At 37.8% G+C, this 26,348-nt stretch overlaps 1 protein-coding gene across 4 annotated transcripts; it reads right to left on the reverse strand.

The window, feature by feature from the left end:
• Window positions 1-21,886: 21,886 nt before the first annotated feature.
• Window positions 21,887-25,820, reverse strand: LOC137234236 (uncharacterized). Of its 4 annotated transcripts, none has more exons than XM_067757853.1 (9): window positions 25,649-25,820; window positions 25,237-25,617; window positions 24,868-25,169; window positions 24,583-24,672; window positions 23,877-24,086; window positions 23,652-23,811; window positions 23,002-23,180; window positions 22,771-22,937; window positions 21,887-22,191 (listed from the first exon to the last, which is right to left on the reverse strand). In XM_067757853.1, coding segments are annotated over exons 3-9 (933 nt in total). In that variant the 5' UTR covers window positions 24,994-25,169; window positions 25,237-25,617; window positions 25,649-25,820; the 3' UTR covers window positions 21,887-22,190. The 4 variants fall into 4 exon arrangements, with proteins under 4 accessions (XP_067613954.1, XP_067613955.1, XP_067613952.1 ...); XM_067757854.1 differs by lacking the exon at window positions 21,887-22,191 and having other exon boundaries at window positions 22,628-22,937; window positions 24,868-24,968; window positions 25,046-25,169; XM_067757851.1 differs by lacking the exon at window positions 21,887-22,191 and having other exon boundaries at window positions 22,628-22,937.
• Window positions 25,821-26,348: the final 528 nt, after the last annotated feature.

Below are 26,348 nucleotides of genomic sequence, written 5' to 3' on the forward strand. Positions count from 1 at the left end.
GCAACCAAGCTCCCACCATTTTGCGTGCCGCCAAGCCGGCGGACTGTCCGGCATTATGTTAAGTTAGATATAATTAATTATAAGTTTTTTATTTTTTTTCTCTTCTTCACGGTCGGTGATCCTTGGCGGACTGTGATGTTGCGTACCGCAAGGGGGGCGGCATGTTTAGGCCCAATGCCTAACCTTTATCTGATTGACGGCGCCCCTCCCTAACGTTTTAATAATATTTCCAGCCACCCACACTCACGCCGCATTTGTGTGCATGCATGCACATGCATGCGTTTCATACGCATGCACGTGTGTGTGCGGGTTGTCAGCACCCATGCACGTATATGTGGGGGCTGTTGTGTGTGTGGCTTTTTTTCCCCTCCTTAATACCAGAGGACTTTTTCGCGGCTTAGCGGTTGTCCTCAACGGGATAACCGGTCTCTTTCTCGATTGACCGCCAACCAGCACACATCGCAAGGATCACCATCGTAACTTAAAACACCAAGGTAATATTGTAACCACATTGTATTTTCCTTCACTCTAAATTAAATATTATATTACAACGAGGAAATTCCTCTCTGTGTTCTTATTTATTTCTTTTGAGCGCACCATCCACTCCAAGATCGACCCGTGTGCGGCTACCCACTCAGGCCGAACAAATATAAAATAAACAAGTAAGGACGGGACTGTCTTCGGCTGTGCCGAAGACTTCATACCTTTCATGAATGGGGCTGAACAATAATCTTATGCCGTTCGTAATCTCCGAATAATCGGATGTATAATATAAGAAATATATAACGAACAAATCTACATACCTAAACGATTTTTAACATAAATATAAAATAAACAAGTAAGGAAGGCTAAGTTCGGGTGTAACCGAACATTACATACTCAGTTGAGAACTGTGGAGACAAAGTAAGGGAAAATCACCATGTTGTAAAAAGAACCTAGGGTAACCCTGGAATGTGTTTGTATGACATGTGTATCAAATGGGAGGTATTAAAGAGTATTTTAAGAGGAAGTGGGCCATAGTTCTATAGATGGACGCCATTTACGGATATCGCCATAAAGGTGGACCAGGCCTGACTCTAGAATTTGTTTGTACGATATGGGTATCAAATGAAATGTGAATGATAATTTTAAAAGGGAGTGGGCCTAAGTTCTATAGGTGGACGCCTTTTCGAGATATCGCCATAAAGGTGGACCAAGGGTGACTCTAGAATTTATTTTGTACGATATGTGTATCAAATGAAAGGTGGTAATGACTATTTTAAAAGGGAATGGGCCGTAGTTCTATAGATGGACGCCGTTTCGAGATATCGCCATAAAGATGGACCAGGGGTGACTCTAGAATTTGTTTGTACGATATGGGTATCAAACGAAAGGTGTTAATAAGTGTTTTAAAAGGGAGTGGGCCTTAGTTCTATAGGTGGACGCCTTTTCGAAATATCGCCATAAAGGTGGACCAGGGGTGACTCTAGAATTTGTTTGTACGATATGGGTATCAAATGAAAGGTGTTAATGAGTATTTTAAAAGGGCGTGGACCTTAGTTCTATAGGTGGACGCCTTTTCGAAATATCGCCATAAAGGTGGGCCAGGGGTGACTCTAGAATTTTTTCGTACGATATGGGTATCAAATGAAAGGTGTTAATGAGTATTTTAAAAAGGAGTGGGCCTTAGTTCTATATGTGGACGCCTTTTCGAGATATCGCCACAAACGTGGACCAGGGGTGACTCTAGAATGCGTTTGTACGATATGGGTATCAAATTAAAGGTATTAATGAGGGTTTTAAAAGGGAGTGGCCCTTAGTTGTATATGTGAAGGCGTTTTCGAGATATCTACCAAAATGTGGACCAGTGTGTACCAGAACATCATCTGTCGGGTACCGCTAATTTATTTATATATGAAATACCACGTACAGTATTCCTTCCAAGATTCCAAGGGCTTTTGATTTCGCCCTGCAAAACTTTTTCATTTTATTCTACTTAATATGGTAGGTGTCACACCCATTTTACCAAGTTTTTTCTAAAGTTATATTTTGCGTCAATAGACCAATACAATTACCATGTTTCGTTCCTTTTTTCGTATTTGGTATATAATTATGGCATTTTTTTCATTTTTTGTAATTTTCGATATCGAAAAAGTGGGCGTGGTCATAGTCGGATTTCGGCCATTTTTTACACCAATACAAAGGGAGTTCAGATAAGTACGTGAACTGAGTTTAGTAAAGATATATCGATTTTTGCTCAAGTTATCGTGTTAAAGGCCGAGCGGAAGGACAGACGGTCGACTGTGTATAAAAACTGGGCGTGGCTTCAACCGATTTCGCCCTTTTTCGTCCTAGGAGCTAAGCCTCTACCAAATTTCACAATGATTGGTTAATTTTTGTTCGACTTATGGCATTAAAAGCATCCTAGACAAATTAAATGAAAAAGGGCGGAGCCACGCCCATTTTGAAATTTTCTTTTATTTTTGTATTTTGTTGCACCATATCATTACTGGAGTTGAATTTTGGCATAATTTACTTATATGCTGTAAAGATATTAACTTTTCTTTTAAAATTTGAATTTAAAAAAATTTTTTTTTAAAAAGTGGGCGTGTTCGTTCTCCGATTTTGCTAATTTTTATTAAGCAGACATAAAGTAATAAGAATAACATTCCTGCCAAACTTCATCATGATATCTTCAACGACTGCCAAATTACAGCTTGCAAAACTTCTAAATTCGTGTAAAAAATATATATATACTATATATATATACTATATATACCATCATATATATATTATATATATCATCGATCTCTATGATTTTTTGACACAACAATACATACTATATATGATGAATCATGCAATGCATTGTACCCAATTAGGCGCTATGATTGATTATCTGCTGATAAGGCAGTACATTTGTGCCGGTAAAGTAGTGCCCATTAGTTGCCTTCAGCAACTAATGGATTTTGACGTTTTGTTATATTTTGGTTGAATTCGCTAGCAAGTGAAAAAATTGAACGTGCCATTTACTCTGCCCGCCTTTAAATCAATTAAAAAGTTGTAAAACATCGAAATAGATATTTAAAATAAAGTTGGTAACGCTAATCTAGCAATATCAGTTTGTATTGAATTCATTTGGAGTGCCTTCGCACGAACTAAAGGCAAGTCATTTTTCGAAAGGACGATTCAAGGTGTTCACCGCTGTACAGCACGCCAGCCTTTTATCAGTAAGCAGAATATTTTTGCGTAAGTAAAAACCCACATATACAGTCCACACCCGCAGATAGTCTACCACCCGCTACATTGCCACCAAGCGATCTACCACCCGCATCTGCCAAGGTAATCTAGCGCAAGGCTCCTTTGCCGCAACATTTTTTGGTCCTTCGAGCCGGATCGCCCGCATCGCTCGCAATTTTAATCTTTTTAATTTATATATACATCGCATATTTGATTCCGTTGGAAAATTTACAAATCAATTTAATTTTTATTCGCCCGCTACGCATACATATTTGGAAAAATACCAACAATTCAAGCCATTTCTATTTGACTGCCATTTGCCCTCTAAGCGAGCATTCAATACTAAATAGCAGACTCCGCTTATACGTTTATACCCCCATTTTTTACACCAATACAAAGGGAGTTCAGATAAGTACGTGAACTGAGTTTAGTAAAGATATATCGATTTTTGCTCAAGTTATCGTGTTAAAGGCCGAGCGGAAGGACAGACGGTCGACTGTGTATAAAAACTGGGCGTGGCTTCAACCGATTTCGCCCTTTTTCGTCCTAGGAGCTAAGCCTCTACCAAATTTCACAATGATTGGTTAATTTTTGTTCGACTTATGGCATTAAAAGCATCCTAGACAAATTAAATGAAAAAGGGCGGAGCCACGCCCATTTTGAAATTTTCTTTTATTTTTGTATTTTGTTGCACCATATCATTACTGGAGTTGAATTTTGGCATAATTTACTTATATGCTGTAGATATTAACTTTTCTTTTAAAATTTGAATTAAAAAAAATTTTTTTTTAAAAAGTGGGCGTGTTCGTTCTCCGATTTTGCTAATTTTTATTAAGCAGACATAAAGTAATAAGAATAACGTTCCTGCCAAACTTCATCATGATATCTTCAACGACTGCCAAATTACAGCTTGCAAAACTTCTAAATTCATTTAAAAGTGGGCGGTGCCACGCCCATTGTCCAAAATTTTACTACTTTTCTATTCTGCGTCATAAGCTCAACTCACCTACCAAGTTTCATCGCTTAATGCGTATTTGGTAATGAATTATCGCACTTTTTCGATTTTTCGAAATTTTCGATATCGAAAAAGTGGGCGTGGTTATTGTGCGATATCGTTCATTTTAAATAGTGATCTGAGATGAGTGCCCAGGAACCTACATACCAAATTTCATCAAGATACCTCAAAATTTACTCAAGTTATCGTGTTAACGGACAGACGGACGGATGGACGGACGGACATGGCTCCATCGAATTTTTTTTCGATACTGATGATTTTGATATATGGAAGTCTATATCTATCTCGATTCCTTTATACCTGTACAACCAACCGTTATGCAATCAAAGTTAATATACTCTGTGAGCTCTGCTCAACTGAGTATAAAAATAGGTAGGTACTTTGTGTGAGGATGCAAAGTTTCAGGTTTTTTGTGGTCTGCGTGTAAAACCTGTGACTACGAATCACGTACTTCAACAATATATGACTTAAACGTAACTATTTGATGAAATTTGATGAATTTTGAAGCTTCTAGCCGTAAAAAAGGGGCAAAAATGACAGTTTATATGAAGTATATAATATATATATCACCGATCTCTATGATTTTTTCAGACAACAATATATGCTATATACGTAAGCATTTTGTGAAATTTGAAGCTTCTAGCTGTTAAATCGGGGCAGAAATTGTGCAAAGTTTCTTATCTGAACAATCGGTTGTATGAGATATATACTATGTATACCACCGATCTCAATGATTTTTTCAGACATCAATATATGCTGTACACGTAAGCATTTGGTGAAATTTGAAGCTTCTAGCTGTTAAAATGGGGCCGAAATCGCAAAAAAAATATATATATACTATATATATATACTATATATACCATCATATATATATTATATATATCATCGATCTCTATGATTTTTTGACACAACAATACATACTATATATGATGAATCATGCAATGCATTGTACCCAATTAGGCGCTATGATTGATTATCTGCTGATAAGGCAGTACATTTGTGCCGGTAAAGTAGTGCCCATTAGTTGCCTTCAGCAACTAATGGATTTTGACGTTTTGTTATATTTTGGTTGAATTCGCTAGCAAGTGAAAAAATTGAACGTGCCATTTACTCCGCCCGCCTTTAAATCAATTAAAAAGTTGTAAAACATCGAAATAGATATTTAAAATAAAGTTGGTAACGCTAATCTAGCAATATCAGTTTGTATTGAATTCATTTGGAGTGCCTTCGCACGAACTAAAGGCAAGTCATTTTTCGAAAGGACGATTCAAGGTGTTCACCGCTGTACAGCACGCCAGCCTTTTATCAGTAAGCAGAATATTTTTGCGTAAGTAAAAACCCACATATACAGTCCACACCCGCAGATAGTCTACCACCCGCTACATTGCCACCAAGCGATCTACCACCCGCATCTGCCAAGGTAATCTAGCGCAAGGCTCCTTTGCCGCAACATTTTTTGGTCCTTCGAGCCGGATCGCCCGCATCGCTCGCAATTTTAATCTTTTTAATTTATATATACATCGCATATTTGATTCCGTTGGAAAATTTACAAATCAATTTAATTTTTATTCGCCCGCTACGCATACATATTTGGAAAAATACCAACAATTCAAGCCATTTCTATTTGACTGCCATTTGCCCTCTAAGCGAGCATTCAATACTAAATAGCAGACTCCGCTTATACGTTTATACCCCCATGCAATTTTGATACAAAAGTTACATTTTCGCATTTTTTTGTAACAAATCGGCATTCTACGAATAGCGTTACATACGTACATTTATAGAATTTGTTTTTTTCCTCGCTCTGCAAGTACTGTAAACTAAAACAACAACTACAAAAATGTCAGCCTCTGTGAAAACACGGGACTCTGCGTTGAACGCAATAAAAAGGTACATTCCAAAAGGCATGGATGGTACATTTTTGTTAGATACCAACCAAGTTTAGAGTTATTTGAAACTCTTGGACGAACAATGGGTTCGATTCAACGCTGCACAGGATGAGGTGGACGTCGCTTGTGGTGCCGATAACGTTGCAGTGGAAGAGAGTACACGAACTCAAGCCTAGACTTGGTACGCTATGGCCTTAGCAAATTTTAGCCGTGCCAAAAAGTGTCACACCGGAGCCTCATCCCCGAATGTAACCCGACCAACAAATGTTTCTACAACCGTGTCTGGCTCCATTCGTTTACCCAAAATGGAGCTACCCACATTTTCAGGCGACTCAACTGAATGGGTAGGCTTTTACGACTCGTTCTGTTCACTGGTTGACAGTAATACCGCGCTGTCGGACAGACAGAAAATGCACTACTTACGGAGTTGCTTAAAGGGCGAAGCTTTGAAAGTCGTCAGCGGTTTCCAAATTTGTGATGCAAATTACAAGGAGGCATGGGACTTGCTTATGTCGCGTTTCAAGATCATGCGCGTCATCGTCGAATCGCATTTCAAAGCTATGGCCGATATCCGCAAAGCAACAAGCGACACCGCCAGCTTAGTAAAATGTGTTCTCAACCCATATCAGCAGCAAATACGTGAACTGAAAGCGTTAGGCCGACCCGTCGATTTCTGGGACGACTGGCTCGTTCATGAAGTAGTAGGTAAACTCGCATTCGAAACCAGGAAGCAATGGGAGTTGTCACTTGTTAGCGACGAACCCCCAACTTTCGAGCAGCTAGTAACATTTTTAGAAATTAGGTGCAGATCACTATCGATGCTATCGTCAGCTACTCCGGTACAGCCAAGCAAAGCTGTTACTGCTACCAAGCCCACCAAATCTCTTCATGCCACATCCACCAAGAATACGACTAGTTGCCCTTTTTGCAAGGGGGATCTTAAGATTTATAGCTGCGAAAAATTCAGTCGTCTGGACGCCACTGCTAAAACAAAATTTGTGAAGGACTCGAGTCTCTGTTTGAACTGTCTGAGTTCGGGACATTTTAAGCCTCGATGCAATAGTTCGTCGTCGTGCCGCCTTTGTCGACAACGCCATCACACCTTACTCCATGGGACTCCAGCCGCATCCAACATCAGCAAATCCGCCGAAACCAAGCAAACCAGCTCGAACTACGCCGACGCAGGTACTAATTCAGGGAACGATACAACCGCTCTTTCTGCGACCACTTCTTCGGCAGTCAACTCCGCCCCTGAATCTGTATCTTCGTGCCTAAAAACCGATTCTGACCCATTATCTACGAGTAAGACAATTTTGCTGGCTACTGCTCTGGTAAGGATTCGAGACTGTGCTGGTCGCTTTCAGCAAGCTCGTCTGTTGTTTGACTCTGGGTCGCACGCTTCCTTCGTGACTGAGTCGTGTGTTCGTCGTCTGGGCTTACCGAGGAAATCGTCTGCTGCTATCATCACCGGTATTGGTTCGTCTCATGGAGGGCGCGCTAATGGGCAGGGTTCGCTTTCGATTCTGTCCAACTTTACGAATGATTGCTACTCAGTAAATGCATTAATTTTGCCGAAAATTACGGGGGATTTGCCAACGCAAACTGTCGCCACAACTGCATGGCCACATATTAAAGGGTTGTCTCTAGCAGACCCACAGTTTATGAGGCCTGGTCGTATTGATTTGCTGATAGGAATGGATGTTATGGATCAGTTTATGTGCCCGGAAATTCGGAAGGGTCCTTGTGGAGCGCCGGCGACTCAGCGTACAGTCTTCGGTTGGACGATTTTCGGCAGTGTTGACAATCCATCTACCCCTTGTTTGCAAACGTATTTTTGTGATGTACAGCTTGAAAGAGCGTTGACTAGGCTGTGGGAATTGGAAGATGCACCGGAAAAAACGCATTTAACTAGGGAGGAACAATTTTGAGAGCAGCATTTTCAGGGAACGCATAAAAGATCTCCAGATGGCCGTTTCGTCGTCGAATTGCCGTTAAAATCTGAGGTACCGTTGGGAGACTCTAGGAACCAGGCAGTTCGTAATCTTTTACGTATAGAGAGGAAGCTTGCCGCCGATACTGATTTACGTTTGCAATACAACGACTTTATGCAGGAGCTCATCAGCATGAATCACATGGAAGCCGCATCCGCAACGACAAGTCCGACCTTCTACATGCCACACCATCCTGTTATAAAGGCATCGAGTGTTACGACCAAATTGCGAGTCGTATTCAACGCGTCCGCTAAGACATCGACTGGGTACTCGCTCAACGATGCACTGTTTGTTGGTCCGCAACTGCAACAAACCTTGGTATCCATTCTTCTGCGCTTCCGTACCCACCCGTATGCCGTTACCGCTGACATTACTAAGATGTACCGGCAGGTATGTGTTTCACCGAAGCACATCGACCTGCAACGGATTGTTTGGCGAAGTGATCCGTCACATCCAATCCAAGATTACAGAATGCTACGGGTGACGTACGGCGTCGCTGCCGCATCTCATTTGGCCGTCAAGTCGCTGCAAGGAAGTATACGGTACTCATCAAGTAGTTGCGAAAAGGCTGCGGCTGTCATTCAACGCGATTTTTATATTGACGATTTGTTGACCGGTGCTTCAAGTAAGCATGAGCTGCAGTTGCTGCAAAAAAATGTCTCCGAAATACTTCTCGAAAGTGGGTTTGAACTTCGCAAGTGGGCTTCAAATTACGTGCCGCTAACGAACGGGATATCCAGCGCTTCGGAAAATATTTCTCACTACCTTGCTGAAGGGAAAGATGTACACGCTTTAGGTCTCGTTTGGAATACGGATGAGGATTATTTCACTTTCGCAATCAACCTCAATAAACCGCCCAAAATTTTGTCGAAGAGAGCATTTCTGTCGGACGCTAGCACGCTTTTCGATCCATTGGGCTTGCTTGCCTCCACTACGATTAATTCTAAAATATGGTTTCAGGACATCTGGCGCGCCGAGGTTGGTTGGGATGAGCTCATACCGGAAACAATCGCAACACGTTGGTCTGAACATCGCTCTGAGCTACAAAGTTTAACCGAGCTGAAAGTGCCTCGTTGGGTTGGTTGTAACGCCTCTGAGTCATCAAGCGAACTGCATGTTTTTTCGGATGCGTCCGAACGAGCTTACGCCGCGGTTATCTACGCACGGACAGTCCATAGTAACGGTCAAATTACAGTAGCCCTGATTTCGGCCAAGACGAAGGTAGCGCCAATCAAGTCTACAACACTACCTCGTTTGGAGCTATACGCTGCGCACCTCGCTTCTAAGTTAGTACGAAGTATTTCACAGAGCTGGAGCGAACTCCGCTATCCGTTATACGCTTGGACTGATTCCACTATTACTTTGGCGTGGTTGCAAGCTCATCCCAGCAGATGGGAAACGTTCGTCGCAAATCGCGTGGCCGATATTCAAGGAGTTTTACCGTCTGAGTGCTGGCTACATGTACGCTCCGAACAGAACCCTGCAGACTGTGCATCGAGAGGCATAACACCTCGAGAACTCGTTCAACATCAGTTGTGGTGGTCTGGTCCAGATTTTTTGCATGGCGAAGATCAATTTTGGAAGCAAGCTTCGCAACAACCGCATTTAACTGACCTGGGCCTATGTAAAATGGTCGCCGTTCATATTACAGTACCCGAGGACACTGGGTCAGTCATAAATAAATATTCTACGTTTTCAAAATTACGAAGGGTTATGGCTTATGTGCTAAGGTTTACACACAGTACTCGCGCCAAAAGGAATCACACGCTTAAACGAACGAGTGAAACCCCTAACTGTCAGGAATTGGCCGAGGCCGAACTAAGATTGATTAAGTATACTCAACGTACTTATTTTGCTAACGAAATTTCTCATTGCAGGGAGAAAAAACCCATTCCCCTGCGAAGTAGCTTGTTGCGCCTGCAACCGTATCTTGATCCGTCTGGTGTTTAGAGGGTTGGAGGTCGTCTAAAATCAGCAGACGTCTCGCTTGATGCAAGGCATCCTATCATTTTACCTAAAAACGCTCCGCTGTCGAAATTGATAATTTCTGACATACATCAGTATACCCTACACGCAGGGCCTCGCATAATGACATTAGTTCTACAGCATCGCTATTGGGTGATTGACGCCCGCAATCTAATTAGAAGCGTATATCATAAGTGTGTTAAATTTACTTGCTTGAACCGCAACACTTCCGTTCAGTCGATGGGCGACCTGCCGTCGTCTCGTACTACGTATGTTCGCTGCTTCACACGAACTGCTGTAGATTTCGCTGGTCCATACACGTATAAATTTGCACATGGTAGAGGGTCAAAGTCCACGAAAGGTTACATTTTCTCGTTGATCTGCCTGTGTACTGGCGCAATGCACTTGGAATTTGCAGGCGATTTATCGACGACCGCCTTTCTCAATGCTTTCAAACGTTTTATCAGTCGTCGAGGGTATTGTAAGGTCATGTACTCCGATAATGGCACGAACTTCGTTGGCGCTGACAGAGAACTTCGGGAGAGATATCAGAAGTGTATGGCAGATGATAAACTACGAGCATTTTTCGCCGACTCCAACATCGAGTGGCATTTCAACGCACCAACTGCGTCACATATGGGTGGATTTTGGGAAGTCGGTGTAAAGCGCATAAAATGCCACATTAAACGCGTTCTTGAGGGGAGCTTATTATCCTTCGAAGAGTTCAGTACATTGCTAGCTGAAGTTGAGGCATGTGTTAATTCGCGCCCTCTATGCGCCAATCCAACTACCGCGACCGGCCTTGAAGCCTTAACGCCTGGTCACTTTCTCATCGGTGAGCCATTGAAGTCGATCCCAGAACCTGAGGGTCAAGGGTTCTGTGGAAATCTACTTCAACGATGGCACCTAATCTCCGAAATACGAAAACATTTTTGGCACCGATGGAGAGATGAATATCTTTTAAACTTGCAACGCCGAACGAAATGGCTCAAATCTTCACGCAATTACGAAGAAGGAGATGTTGTCGCGCTGTTTGATGAACGAACTCCACCTACAAAGTGGACGCTTGCTAGGGTAATTCATTGTCACCCTGGGAAGAATGGAAATGTGCGAGTCGTAACAGTGAGAACAAGCAATGGGGAATACGTGCGACCTATAAACAGATTGTGCCTTCTGCCTACCAAAGGAGATCTATTCTGCGAGTCGTAATGGGTTGAACAATTACATCCACACTTGGTATGCATCTAACTAAGAATTCTGCTGCATATGTATATATATGTATATCGCAAATACAAATTTTAAAATTTATAATTATCAATCTGTTTGATTATATTTAAGTAACTATAATTAAACTTAAATATTTTTTAAGTCCACATTCTTTGAAGTTCGAAATTTGAAAAAAAAAATTTTTATATTTGTGACATCCAGCTTTATAATTACATTTGTATAATTATAAGTAAACTTAAATATGTGAAGTCTGTTCGAAGTTTTCGTCATTGTAAAATTAAAGTAAATTTTGCATATTTAACGAAATTTGAAATCTATTTAAAGATCGAACTGTTGTTAAATTAACGTAACGTTTGAATATTTAAAGAAATTAAAATTTGTGAATTTTTCAATATTAAGTTTCAAACGCCTTGTAAATATTCATAAGTTTTAGTTGAACCTATCTTGTATACATGCACAGATAGTTCAAGGGTGGCGGTATGATGAATCATGCAATGCATTGTACCCAATTAGGCGCTATGATTGATTATCTGCAGATAAGGCAGTACATTTGTGCCGGTAAAGTAGTGCCCATTAGTTGCCTTCAGCAACTAATGGATTTTGACGTTTTGTTATATTTTGGTTGAATTCGCTAGCAAGTAAAAAAATTGAACGTGCCATTTACTCCGCCCGCCTTTAAATCAATTAAAAAGTTGTAAAACATCGAAATAGATATTTAAAATAAAGTTGTTAACGCTAATCTAGCAATATCAGTTTGTATTGAATTCATTTGGAGTGCCTTCGCACGAACTAAAGGCAAGTCATTTTTCGAAAGGAAGATTCAAGGTGTTCACCGCTGTACAGCACGCCAGCCTTTTATCAGTAAGCAGAATATTTTTGCGTAAGTAAAAACCCGCATATACAGTCCACACACGCAGATAGTCTACCACCCGCTACATTGCCACCAAGCGATCTACCACCCGCATCTGCCAAGGTAATCTAGCGCAAGGCTCCTTTGCCGCAACAATATACGTAAGCAATCGGTGAAATTTTAAGCTTATAGCTGTTAAAATGGGGTAGAAATTGCGAAAAGTTTCTTATCTGAACAATCGGTTGTATGAGATATATACTATATATACAACCGATCTCTATGATTTTTTTCAGACAACAATATATGCTATATACGTAAGCAATCGGTGAAATTTGAAGTTTATAGCTGTTAAGATGGGGTAGAAATTGCGAAAAGTTTCTTATCTGAACAAACGGTTGTATGAGATATATTCTATATATACAATCGATCTCTATGATTTTTTCAGACAACAATATATGCTATATGCGTAAGCAATTGGTGAAATTTGAAGCTTATAGCTGTTAAAATGGGGTAGAAATTGCGAAAAGTTTCTTATCTGAACAATCGGTTGTATGAGATATATACTATATATACAACCGATCTCTATGATTTTTTCAGACAACAATATATGCTATATACGTAAGCAATTGGTGAAATTTGAAGCTTATAGCTGTTAAAATGGGGTAGAAATTGCGAAAAGTTTCTTATCTGAACAATCGGTTGTATGAGATATATACTATATATACAACCGATCTCTATGATTTTTTCAGACAACAATATATGCTATATACGTAAGTATTCGGTGAAATTTGAAGCTTCTAGCTGTTAAAATGGGGCTAAAATTTGCGAAAATATATATATATTTGGCGGATCAAATAGACGAAACGACGTTCTGCACAATAAACGGAGACGCCCCCACACGTATGGTAGGAAGCTGTCATAGCTCGCCAGATATCTCAATCGTGAGCGCAGAACTCGTAAACTGCGTCAACTGGCAGCCGATGGTAACATTGGCATCCGACCACCTGCCCATACTTATTTCGTTCGAGCGTACCGCCGACTTCATCGTCACCGAAAAACGCACTTTCATAAACTTCAAAAAAGGAAAGTGCGAAGAATATAAATCTGCAACAGACAGCAGCTTTGCTGCCCTCTCTATGCCGACTGATGCCCGCCAAGGGGAGCTGCCTTCCGTAAGGTCATTGAATCCGCCTCGGCACATTTCATTCCCGCCGGGAGAATTCCCGAAATCCGGCCCCACTTCCCGGCGGAGGCCGCGAGCTTAGCGAGGGAACGCGACCTTAGAAGACAGCTTGATCCAGGCGACCCCCAAATAAGGGATATAAACCAACGCATCAGATTGCTTGTGGACGAACACAAGCGGGCGAAATGGGAAGAGCACCTAAGAGGTTGTAACCTCTCTACCGGTGTAGGTAAACTGTGGTCCACCGTAAAGTCCCTATCGAATCCGCCTAAGCACAAAGACAAAGTTTCCATCGCCTTTGGCGATAAGGTGCTGTCGGATGCGAAAAAATGCGCGAGCGCTTTCTGCCGACAATATATAATGCATCCTACGGTCGACAAAGATAGACGGAGAGCCAATAGATACGCACATAAACACAAACTCAGCGCGTCACCAATTACCATCACCGCTAGAGAGGTTGAGGACGCCATTGGTCACGCTAAACCATCCAAAGCAGTGAGCCCAGACGGCATAGCCATGCCGATGCTTAAAAACCTAGGGAAAAAGAGGGTTTCAAATATTTAGCGCATGTCTTCAACCTGTCTCTTTCCACCTTTGTCATACCCGAGAAATGGAAAATGGCCAAGGTGGTCCCGCTACTAAAGCCTGGGAAACCAGCTAACGTAGGTGAGTCATATCGTCCGATATCTCTCCTATCGCCAGTGGCAAAGACGCTTGAAGCCATTTTGCTCCCTTATTTCCAAGCACATTACCAGCTAGCCCCTCACCAGCATGGCTTCAGAAAACTCCATAGCGCTACCTCCGCGCTAAATGTCATTAGCACCCAGATAAATTGCGGTTTGAATCAATATCCCCACCATAGAACAGTACTCGTAGCGTTAGACATATCAAAAGCTTTTGATACGGTCAACCATGGCTCGTTACTGCAAGACCTGGAAGGGTCTACCCTTCCCCCATGTCTTAAAAGGTTGACCGCAAATTATCTGGGTGGTCGGCAGGCATCGGTGCAATTCAGAAACGAAACATCAAAACAAAGGAGAATTAAACAAGGGGTGCCACAGGGTGGTGTCCTATCCCCGCTTTTGTTTAATTTCTACACATCTAAGCTACCTTCACCACCGGAAGGAGTCACAATCGTTTCCTACGCCGATGACTGCACAATAATGGCCACAGGCCCAGGCCCAGAGATCGATGAGCTATGCAATAAAATAAACGGCTATCTCCCTGATCTCTCCAGTTTTTTCGCCTCGCGAAACCTGGCATTGTCACCGACTAAATCTTTCGCGACCTTATTTACAACATGGACGCCCCAAATGTCGACCATATTGAACATCCACGTCGATGGCACTACGCTACCGACTGTCCTACACCCCAAAATCTTGGGTGTGACGTTTGATCAGGATCTACATTTTGGTGCGCACGCAACCGCAATTGTTGCAAGAATTCAGAGCCGTAATAAAATCCTCAAATCCCTTGCTGGCAGTAACTGGGGAAAAGATAAAGAAACGCTCTTGACCACATACAAAGCAATTAGCCAGCCGATTACGTGCTACACGTCACCCATATGGTCGCCAAGCCTAAAAACCACCCGCTGGAAGAAACTACAGGCCTGCCAAAATACTGCTCTCAGAATCGCCACGGGCTGTCTTCTTATGTCCCCAGAACACCATCTGCATAATGAGGCGAGAATACTCCCCATCAGGGAGAGAAATGAGATGCTGACCAAACAGTTTCTGTTGAATACCCAGAAACCTGGGCATCCCAACAGACATCTGATTGACGAACCAGCACCGCCTAGGGGCCTAAGGAGTCATCTCCGTAAGCATTTTGAGGAAATACGGCACCTGAGAACCCACCCGTATGAAGCGAAAAAACACAAGCAGGTCCTTGGTGAACTCCATAGACAGGCGTCGGACCTTTATGTCGGGAATTGCCCGGTGAATCCAGTACTTGAAGAAAAATATCCAGAACTCGCAGAAGAGGAACGCATACTCCCCAGGGAAACGCGTGTCACTCTTGCTCAACTTCGTTCTGGATACTGTAACAGGTTAAACTCTTACCTATCCAGAATCAACCCCGACATACAAAATGTATGCCCCGCTTGCAATGTGTCCCCACATGACACCAACCATCTCTTTAATTGTAATGTGGAACCAACGCCTCTAACACCCCTTTCCTTATGGTCCACCCCTGTTGAAACGGCAAGTTTCCTTGGACTCCCGTTAGAGGATATTGATGACAATTTGTGATCGGTCGCGGCCATTAGATGGGGCGAGCATTGCTACAACAACATCAATAACAACTATATATACCTCTATATATATACTATATATACCACCGATCTTTATGATTTTTTCAGACAACAATATATGCTATATACGTAAGCATTCGTTGAAATTTGAAGCCTCTAGCTCTTAAAATAGGGCAGTAATTACGAAAAGTTCCTTATCTTAACAATCGGTTGTGGGGGATATATACTATATATACGACCGATCTCATCAATTTATTCAGGCAACAATATGTGCAATATACGAAAGTATATGGTGAAGTTTGAAGCTTCAATCTGTTAAATTGGGTAAGATATTACAAAAATCCTCTTTTTCTGAAAAATCGGTTGTACGGAGGATATATGCTATAGTGGTCCGATCCGGTAGGTTCCGACAAATGTCTAATGGGACACCCAAATACACCCGCTCACCAAATTTTATCAAGATATCTCACAAATTGAGGGACTAGTTTGCATACAAACGGTAAGACGGACAGACGGACATGGCTAAATCAACTCAGCTCTTCAACCTGATTATTTCGGTATACTTAATGGTGGGTCTATCTATTTTCCTTTAAGGACTTACAATTTTCGGTTTCGTGACGAAATTAATATACCATTTCATATTCATGAAAGGTATAAAAATAGGTAGGTACTTTGTGTGAGGATGCAAAGTTTCAGGTTTTTTGTGGTCCGCGTGTAAAAACTATGACTACGAATCACGTACTTCAACAATATATGACGTAGACGTAACTATTTGATGAAAGTTGATGAATTTTGAAGCTTCTAGCCGTAAAAAATGGGCAAAAATGACAGTTTATATGAAGTATATAATATATATACCACCGATCTCTATGATTTTTTCAGACAACAATATATGCTATATACGTAAGCATTTTGGAAAATTTGAAGCTTCTAGCTGTTAAAACGGGGCAGAAATTGCGCAAAGTTTCTTATCTGAACAATCGGTTGTATGAGATATATACTATGTATACCACCGATCTCAATGATTTTTTCAGACATCAATATATGCTATACACGTAAGCATTTGGTGAAGTTTGAAGCTTCTAGCTGTTAAAATGGGGCCGAAATCGCAAAAAATATATATATATACTATATATATATACTATATATACCATCATATATATATTATATATATCACCGATCTCTATGATTTTTTGACACAACAATACATACTATATACGTAAGCAATCGGTGAAATTTGAAGCTTATAGCTGTTAAAATGGGGTAGAAATTGCGAAAAGTTTCTTATCTGAACAATCGGTTTTATGAGATATATACTATATATACAACCGATCTCTATGAGTTTTTCAGACAACAATATATGCTATATACGTAAGCAATCGGTGAGATTTGAAGCTTATAGCTGTTAAAATGGGGTAGAAATTGCGAAAAGTTTCTTATCTGAACAATCGGGTGTATGAGATATATACTATATATACAACCGATCTCTATGATTTTTTCAGACAACAATATATGCTATATATGTAAGCAATCGGTGAAATTTGAAGCTTATAGCTGTTAAAATGGGGTAGAAATTGCGAAAAGTTTCTTATCTGAACAATCGGTTGTATGAGATATATACTATATATACAACCGATCTCCATGATTTTTTCAGACAACAATATATGCTATATACGTAAGCAATCGGTGAAATTTGAAGCTTATAGCTGTTAAAATGGGGTAGAAATTGCGAAAAGTTTCTTATCTGAACAATCGGTTGTATGAGATATATATTATATATACAACCGATCTCTATGATTTTTTCAGACAACAATATACGCTATATACGTAAGTATTCGGTGAAATTTGAAGCTTCTAGCTGTTAAAATGGGGCTAAAATTTGCGAAAATATATATATATATACTATATATACCACCATATATATACTATATATACCACCGATCTTTACTTAATGGTGGGTCTATCTATTTTCCTTTAAGGACTTACAATTTTCGGTTTCGTGACGAAATTAATATACCATTTCATTTTCATGAAAGGTATAAAAATAGGTAGGTACTTTGTGTGAGGATGCAAAGTTTCAGGTTTTTTGTGGTCTGCGTGTAAAAACTATGACTACGAATCACGTACTGCAACAATATATGACGTAAACGTAACTATTTGATGAAATTTGATGAATTTTGAAGCTTCTAGCCGTAAAAAAAGGGCAAAAATGACAGTTTATATGAAGTATATAATATATATACCACCGATCTCTATGATTTTTCAGACAACAATATATGCTATATACGTAAGCATTTTGTGAAATTTGAAGCTTCTAGCTGTTAAAACGGGGCAGATATTGCGCAAAGTTTCTTATCTGAACAATCGGTTTTATGAGATATATACTATGTATACCACCGGTCTCAATGATTTTTTCAGACATCAATATATGCTATACACGTAAGCATTTGGTGAAATTTGAAGCTTCTACATTCAAAAAAAAATTTCCTAAATCTGAGGAAAATAGCTATCAAACTGAGAAAAAACAGGTATGATTTTGCGCCATTGAAAAGTTCTCCTCAATCAAGGTAAGTAATTTTCTTAAAAATGAAGATATTTTTTTCCACGGTTTTAGGAAAATTATCTAAGAAAAGAAAAAATGTGTTAATAAAATAAGGAAATAACTGTATAGAATTTATGAAAGTATTTTCCTTAAAATTAATACTAAATTGGTTGAAAATATGAAAGAAGTATTTGTTTTATTGAAAAGCATTTCTTCAAAAGGAATAGGGATTATCGTAAGAAAGAGAAGAGGCTTTCTTATAATATGAAAATATTTGTATTGAATTTTTAGAAAATTTTTCTTTAAAATGACTAATATTTTACTCAAGAATACTAAAAATTTCTTACTTTCGAGAAAAAAAATCCTAAAAATTGATTAAATTTATCCAGCCTTTGGAGATAATATATCTTTAAATCTGGGGTACATTAAAAAACAAAATATTTCCTCGGGTTTTCTTTAATTAGTTTTATTATTTTTATTTCAGGAATTAAACAAGACAGTAAAAAATTACATAGCTATGACCATATGGTTTATTTCAATTTTATTCATGTACTAATCATATGTGTGTATATAAGCATGTCCGTTATATAAATACCAAGTTAATTTTTTCTTTAACGCCTTTTAACATTTAAACCGGAACTGTTTAATATCTTTTGCAGTTAATGCTTTTTTAATATAATACTAGGGTGCAATTTACAAAAAACGGGTTTCCAGGTGAAATCATTATTTAAATTGCCTTGGATATAACGGACAGCCCAAACAATCCATTTACAACCATAATTAATATTATACATAATAATATACATAGTAATAATAACAGAAGTAAAAATTAATTTGTCAATATATGTATATCGATATTAAAAGAACTGCTTTGGCCTAAAAAACATTCGATTTTGAACTGTATAAAGATGAATTGGTGGATTTTTAAGTTATCTGCGTTAAAAAGCTTAAATTTTGACGATTTCCCACCAACCTCGTACGATAAAAAATGTGCATTATATGTTAGAAAACTAATATTTTCACCAAACATGAAAGTTTTATTATCCTTTGTGAAAATCTCAAGTATTTGATAAGCGGGAAAATGGGATCATAAAAAAATATAATAAAATTCCGTTTATACAATGTATTATACCTTTTGAAACTTAAATAACATACACACCCTTCCAGTGTTTCAATATTAAACATACTCTGTAAATGCGTCCAATACAAAGAACATTGTAGCAAACCTATTTTTTTACCAAGTAAAATTTCAATATTTTCGAAATTAGTTACATTTTCCAAAAATACTATTGCAAACTTAATGGCTAAAGAGAATGTTAAATTTTTTCTTGATGTAATATTCTTAGCATATTCTTTCAACTGTATGCTTTGATTCAAAAGGTAGTGTCCAGAGCAATTTCAAGGGACCCGAATGTTCAAGCACTCTACAGTAGTGGATGAGAAGTTGATGCTTTGGTTTCAAAGTATCATAAAAAATTATTGGGTAATCCCTGTTATGAGTTTGTATATGAGATTTTAAATTTATCATATCTGAGCTCGTGTACTCAGACAATAACAACAAGTCCAATAGCTCTATAAGATTCAAAACAAATTTCCATACGATATCATCTCTTTCTACTACGACTCCAATAATGAAAGTAAAAAAATGAGCAAATGTTAGCATTTCTCGACCAGAAAGCTTCAAGTTAAATGATTTTATATGATGCAACTGCAGAGAAGGTGATATGTTCCCATTTTCAGTTTCGCCATAGTAAACATTTTGTTTCCGAAGATTAAGAAATTCCAAATCAAAAGTTTCTGATTGATATAATGAAGGATAATATTACAAAAACCATATTTCAATACGCCCTCTAGGATATCATGTAATATATCAACATAATAGTTTTCAGTAACATGAAAGTTATGTATTTTATTAAAAATAGAATTTTCAGTAATCCCTGTGTTTCCAAAATCATTTTGTACAATATCCTGCTCATAATTAAGTTTATTTCGCAACTTGTCAAATTATTCTATAAATGCTGACTTAGTTTCTATTTTATTAGCTTTACAAAATCTGCAAAAATAGTTTGAGGAAAATGATCTAGAAAAACCGAGAATAATATTTAATGCTAAGTTGTCTCCTGCTACTAAACCCAAGCAAGGAAAAATTGTCTTAGTCCCATTTGAAGTTTTTATATCTATACCTTTTTCTTCCAAGTCATTAAGGACTTCTATTAATTTAAAAAATGTTTTGGCATTACCAAAGCTTTTAACATCTTGCGATTTGAATAGAGCTGCACTAAATATAGAGGCAAGTTTATGCCTAATAATTATTGGGGCTTTGGGGAATGAGTAATAAGTTGCCAAAAGTGATGAGCTATGAGAGCCCAACGGGTTGTTAACTTCAAAATCGTAGAAATAGAGCAAATAGGGAATAAGAAATTTTTCTGGATACCTATTTATCTTATTTCGCCATGTTTTTCCGTTAATAAAGTTGTTTAAAGAAGTGTTATCTATTGCTAGGCTCTTCATATTTTCCTCAAAACTTTCATATACACCTGGTATTTCAAAGAATTTCTTAATTTGGAATTTTATTGGGAACAATACGCCTTTTGCTACAGTAGCATCAAGCTTGGCGACATGCTTAATTTGCAAAGATCTTACTGAATTATCAATCTGAGTAATTTTGGGAGCAGCATAAAGATCCAGCTCTTTTAGAGTTTTAATAAGTTTATACTCAGAATTTATGTCTTTGAAAGGATCGTTACAACAGGAAGCCAAATCCTGTAGACTAGCTTTTAAACCTGGTAGATTTTTTGAGTCAAAATGATTTAAAATATTTATTATTTTAGCTCTTATTGGATTTATAATTAAGCTTGTGACTTCTCTTTGCAATTGTATTGTTTCTCTTCTTGGAATTTTCTTTTTGCAAAAATGATGTAATGAAAACTTTAAATAACCTTCCTCAATACTGATAAAAGGTATTATTGTAATCACTTCTAAAGATTTCACAATTTTGTTGAGGAGGAACAATAGCTGCACAAGTATTCGACGATGTTTCATTTGAGTTGCTTATACTAACTGTTTGTTCTTTTACTCTCATTTCGCATGTGTTTTTTAAAAGCTTTGAAAGTTGGAAAATTTTGATTACAATTTGAAAATCCGCATTGAAATAAGTCATTTGTTGCTAAAATATGCACATTTTTTACGTGATAAAACAAGATTTTACATTGTGTAAATATTCTTGAACAAACATAACATTTTAAATTCATTTTGTTTTTTTTTACAAACAGTACTTATTTTTATAAAAAAAAGTATACAGACTTGTATATCTTCTTGTATTCTTCATATATGTAACACTTCTACATTGCTTCTTACCTATATTTTCAATGTAAAAAATTCCGAAAACATATCCAAGCAATTTCGATACTAGAGTATGCATGTATTGTATACGTGTAAAATTGATTCAAATTGTTCATGTAAAAAAATATATATGTATATGTGATTACTGTGTGTACTGTTTTCGTACGGTACTAGGCTTTACTGCCTATATAGAAGTATTACATATATGGTTTTCTTATTTAAACAGGAGTTTCCACTGAAATATTTTCTAAGTCGTTTAAAATTCCGCAAAGTGAAGCACACTTATCATTACATTTTAAGTTAATACTATAAAAATATTTCTGTAGAAGCAGCCACACTAAATTACACTCAAATGGATACTTTAAATTTAAGACATGAAATATTTTGAAACAACCATCAACACATTTTACAAAGTTCTGGAACTTGTAATATATATCTGCGAAATAAATATAATATTTTCTAAGTTCAAAAACGTCGAGTCCCACAGCACATATAATCGGCTGTACAGTATTTTTGTCTTTGAATTTCTCATCCACCATTAATTTTACTTTTGCTTGCAACTCACTTTGTGTACACGCAAAAAGTAAGAAGCTGTTCGGGAATCGCTGATTGTTGGTTTTATTATAACCTTTTTCCGGCTTTGCGGGCAAATTTTATACTGTCTGCCAGTTGGCACCAAAACGGAATGAAGGAGATATAATACCACGCAATCTTTTACATCTGGGTATTGCAACTTTGTTAACATTTTAAATTATATTGCAAATAAAAGTAAGTCCGCTTTTACATTATAAAATCCATGAATTCAAGACTGCTGCGTCAGATGCAAAGGAAGTGAATGTACTGGGGAAGAGTAAGACTGCGTGCGTACAGTCAAGATGTTTTAATTTTGTCTTGCTATCTCTCCCTCTCTCAATCTCTTTCCTTACAAGAATGTATGACGGTTTTTATTTTCTTTTGGTTTTGTTAATTTTCCGACAGGGTGGATAATCGATGTATGTTGGAACGATTTTCCGTCATCCCTTGTCAAATTTCGTTTGGAGACAAACCGGTTTTGACGTTGTGCCATCATCAGTGTCGAACGAAAATCGATACCGATGATGGCACAACGCCGAAACCGGTTTGTCTCCAAACCAAATTTGACAAAGGATGACGGAAAATTGTTCCAATATACATCAGTTTTTATTTTACATTTGTTGTAACAAACATTTACAAAAGTAAACACTTACAGAAAAGCCAAAAGGCAACATACGCAGAATTTAACTCAAGAATTATATAATGTAAAAGTGGACTAAATCACACCAAGCGCTTGTGAAAATTCCTTCTTTGAGTCGCTTCCATATATGTAAACTATTTGCATCCTTGATATGAGTGTCAAACAAAAATGGTATTGATTGATGAAACCGGCTCCATTTATCAAACAACAAATTAGTCCGTTCTGGATAGAGCTTTTGAAAATCAAGTTCAATCTTCACATAAAAACGTTGTGAGTGTTAATACGTGGTGATATAAATAGATACAGTAATAATATACCAGTGAATATCCAAAGCTTTGTTTATAGAGTGGGCACTCTTCTAGAATTGAATTAAAGTTTTCAGCGTTCTTCATAAAGCTGTGTCTGACTGCGAATGTTGTCTTCCATTTTTGTACCACTTCGTCGTAAGGTTCAATATTATACTTCAGCCAAACTTGATCGTTACTTTCCTTACCATCTAAAGAATTGAATACATTGTCATTAGAAAAAACAAAGTCGGGGTAGTGAATTAATGCGCAGCTTGTAATAATAGTTGAGTGGTGAGTAAAAAAATAGCAGCTTCATTCAGTAATAGCTGTAGTGAAGTTAAACAATTTGTCACCCAAATTTAAAAATCTCTTTCCTTTCTCTATCATTCTCCATTTTCTTTCTTTTCCCAATTTCTTCTCTACGCAATCCTTCCCATTCTCTCTATTTCTTTATTTTCCTTTCTCTATATCTCTCTCATTTTCCCTCCTTATTGACCCTGACCACCCCCCCCCCCCCCCCTTCATTTACCCTTCCTTTTCTCGGTACCATTTCCTTTCTATGCATATTTCACTACAGTTTTTCCTTGCCTTTCCCCATTTATTTACACTCCTCTTTCTCTTTGTATCCTCTTTCTTTGTCTTTTACCTTCCCCTTTATTTTTAATTTTTCCATAACTTACCCGGCAAAGCATAATTTGGTTCATTCGTTTCAAGAGATTCCTCTAATGCTCTCTTCTTTAAGATGATCCCGTCTGCTCTCAATTTTGATAAGCTACTGTGATATTTTGCATACAAACATCCACCTGGTTTCTTTCCTTTAACAGCAAGATAATAAGTTTCCTGTACCAAATCGTAATCCATTATAAGAGTAAAGACATTTAGAGGAGGTAGTAGCATTATTATACCTGAGTTTCCTTTGTAAAATATTTAACGATTTTACATGATAATAGATCAAAAGTATATGGACGAGCACAGATTTTAGCATCAATCAGATAACTGGTCACAGTTGCAGATAATAATTTACGGTATTTCGGTGTAAGATTTTGTTTGTTTTCGTAAAACTTTAGGATTTGTTTTCCACTAGCTGTTTCATTGAGAATATCTTCTATAGATTTCTGTAACAAATTTTGAAAATGCTATACAAAACAGTTGTAAATACTGTATAAAAATTAAGTGCGCTGTTTTGGTGATCACCACTGGTGCAGTGAAATAACGCCCGGAGGTTTTATTTTTTTTATACAATAAAATTAATAGAAAGCAAATGCATTTTGTGATTTCATTTAATTAAAATAATAAATTAATACTGATACTCCCAGCCCTACCACCCACTTCCATTCCTAGTCCTACTCATAATCCTAGTCCTACTCCAGTTCCATTCCAATTCATACTAACACTCCCATCTTGTTCTTACTCTCACTTCCACTTCCATTCCTGCGCCTTCACCTGCTCCCATCCCTTTCTTACTACTACTACTCCAATCCCATTCCTACTCCCACTTCCACTCCCATTCCTCCCCACACTTCCACTCCCATTCCGCCTCACACTCCCCCTCCCGCAAAGTAAAGACGAACTTGGCACCGATTTTTATTTCTTAGCAGCCAGTACACTTACATCGTAGAAACTTCTGACACCACTGTTGAAACTTGAGGCTGGTGGCGTGAGTTCCGATAAGCAATATGTCTCTGTAGTACCTCCTTCATCCTGTGAACAAAAATTATTTTAAATATGTTATGATTAAAAATGTTATGTTTTATTACTACGTCCGCTTTGTTGTCAATCAGGGTATCCAAATAATTTGCTTTCAAATGACGTAAGCTTTCAATTGTAAAGCCATTATCTTTATTTTTAAAGTATTAAATAAGCATAACAACTATAAAATATGAAGCAATAACTTACCTTCAGTAGTTCAAAAAATACTCCTCCTTGCAGTTTCTCCATTAAATTTTTTAATTCTTCTGCCATTGCGCACACAATCGGATAAATGTTTTGTAAACACCCTAATGAAGAAATTAAACGATGCATCAATATGTAAAAATTTAGCAAAGGACTAATTTATTATGCTTTATTTACTTACAAATGCTTTATTTGCGACGATTTGTACGTGGATTGCAATTTTCACGCTATTTTATCGGCAAAGAAACAGAACATACATTCATACATACGTATGTATGCACATACAAAGAAGTTCGAAAGTCCGACTAAAAAAATTTAGATGAACGAATATGTAAAAATGTAGCAATAATTAATATATGCATTTATACTTACAAACGATTTATTTTTGACAAATTTTACGAGAATTGCAATCTTGAAGGCTTATATATTTTGCCAAAAAAGTGAGGAATATTACAATTTCATTTAATTTCGACACGCCAGGAAATAATGATGGAGAACTAGTGATGGAAATATCGATAGTACGGGCAGTTTTTTATTACTGTAACAATCGGGTTTCATTCGAAAGCTATCGATGCTATGATTACAATGAAAATATTTTTTTGACACAATAATAATAATAGTTTGTAGAAGTAATTAAAAGAAGCGTACCAAAACTTGGAGCAGATGCTCTCTGTCAATCTCCGCGGAAGTAAATCGTTTCAAATGATTTTTATTTTTAATACATTCAAGCTATTTGCATACAAAAATCGATGACTATTAATATCTGGGCTCGATATGTACATACCTATGTATCGAATCGAAAATAAGGTATGCACATATCGATACTTTGCCGACACTAAAAATCAAAGCCTATTTAGTTGAGGTTGTTGAGAACAAGTCGATGTTTGTATATCTGCTTGGCGTTGCGTTATTGCGCTCATAATGAGAGTGATACATAAATTCAGCACATGTCGCAATGGCGCCAGTGATGTCAGTAACACTTTTTACTTGTATTTTTTACACATGGTATTATAACTTTGATTGGATAACCAATGGTTTTTACAGGTATAAAGAAATCGAGATAGATATAGACTTCCATATATAAAAATCAATGTGTCAAATTTCAGTGTAGTCTCATAAAACGTCAGTACAAAAAATTGAATCAGGAAGTATTCTATGCAAAGACACTATTAAAAAATCCTTTCATGCGATTGCATTAAGATATTGCGCTGATACCAACATAATGTTGGCCTCACGATATCAGCGCATGAAGATTGACGCCAATACTTACCCCTACAAGTTTGCAGCAGATGACACATTCTTATCAATTTAAATTAAGATATATTTTTTTATTATTTTTGGTTATTTACCTACGACCGGAAAATGGCTCATTCGTACTGCATGCGTTGCTCCAGCTCTACTACGTCGCAGTATGCACGTGACAACAAGCAATAACATTGCGTTCCTGGTACTTGCACCTGCTATCATACAAGTTTTCATGACTT

Source organism: Eurosta solidaginis, chromosome X, assembly GCF_040869045.1.
Source record: "Eurosta solidaginis isolate ZX-2024a chromosome X, ASM4086904v1, whole genome shotgun sequence".
NCBI classification, from domain to species: domain Eukaryota; kingdom Metazoa; phylum Arthropoda; class Insecta; order Diptera; family Tephritidae; genus Eurosta; species Eurosta solidaginis.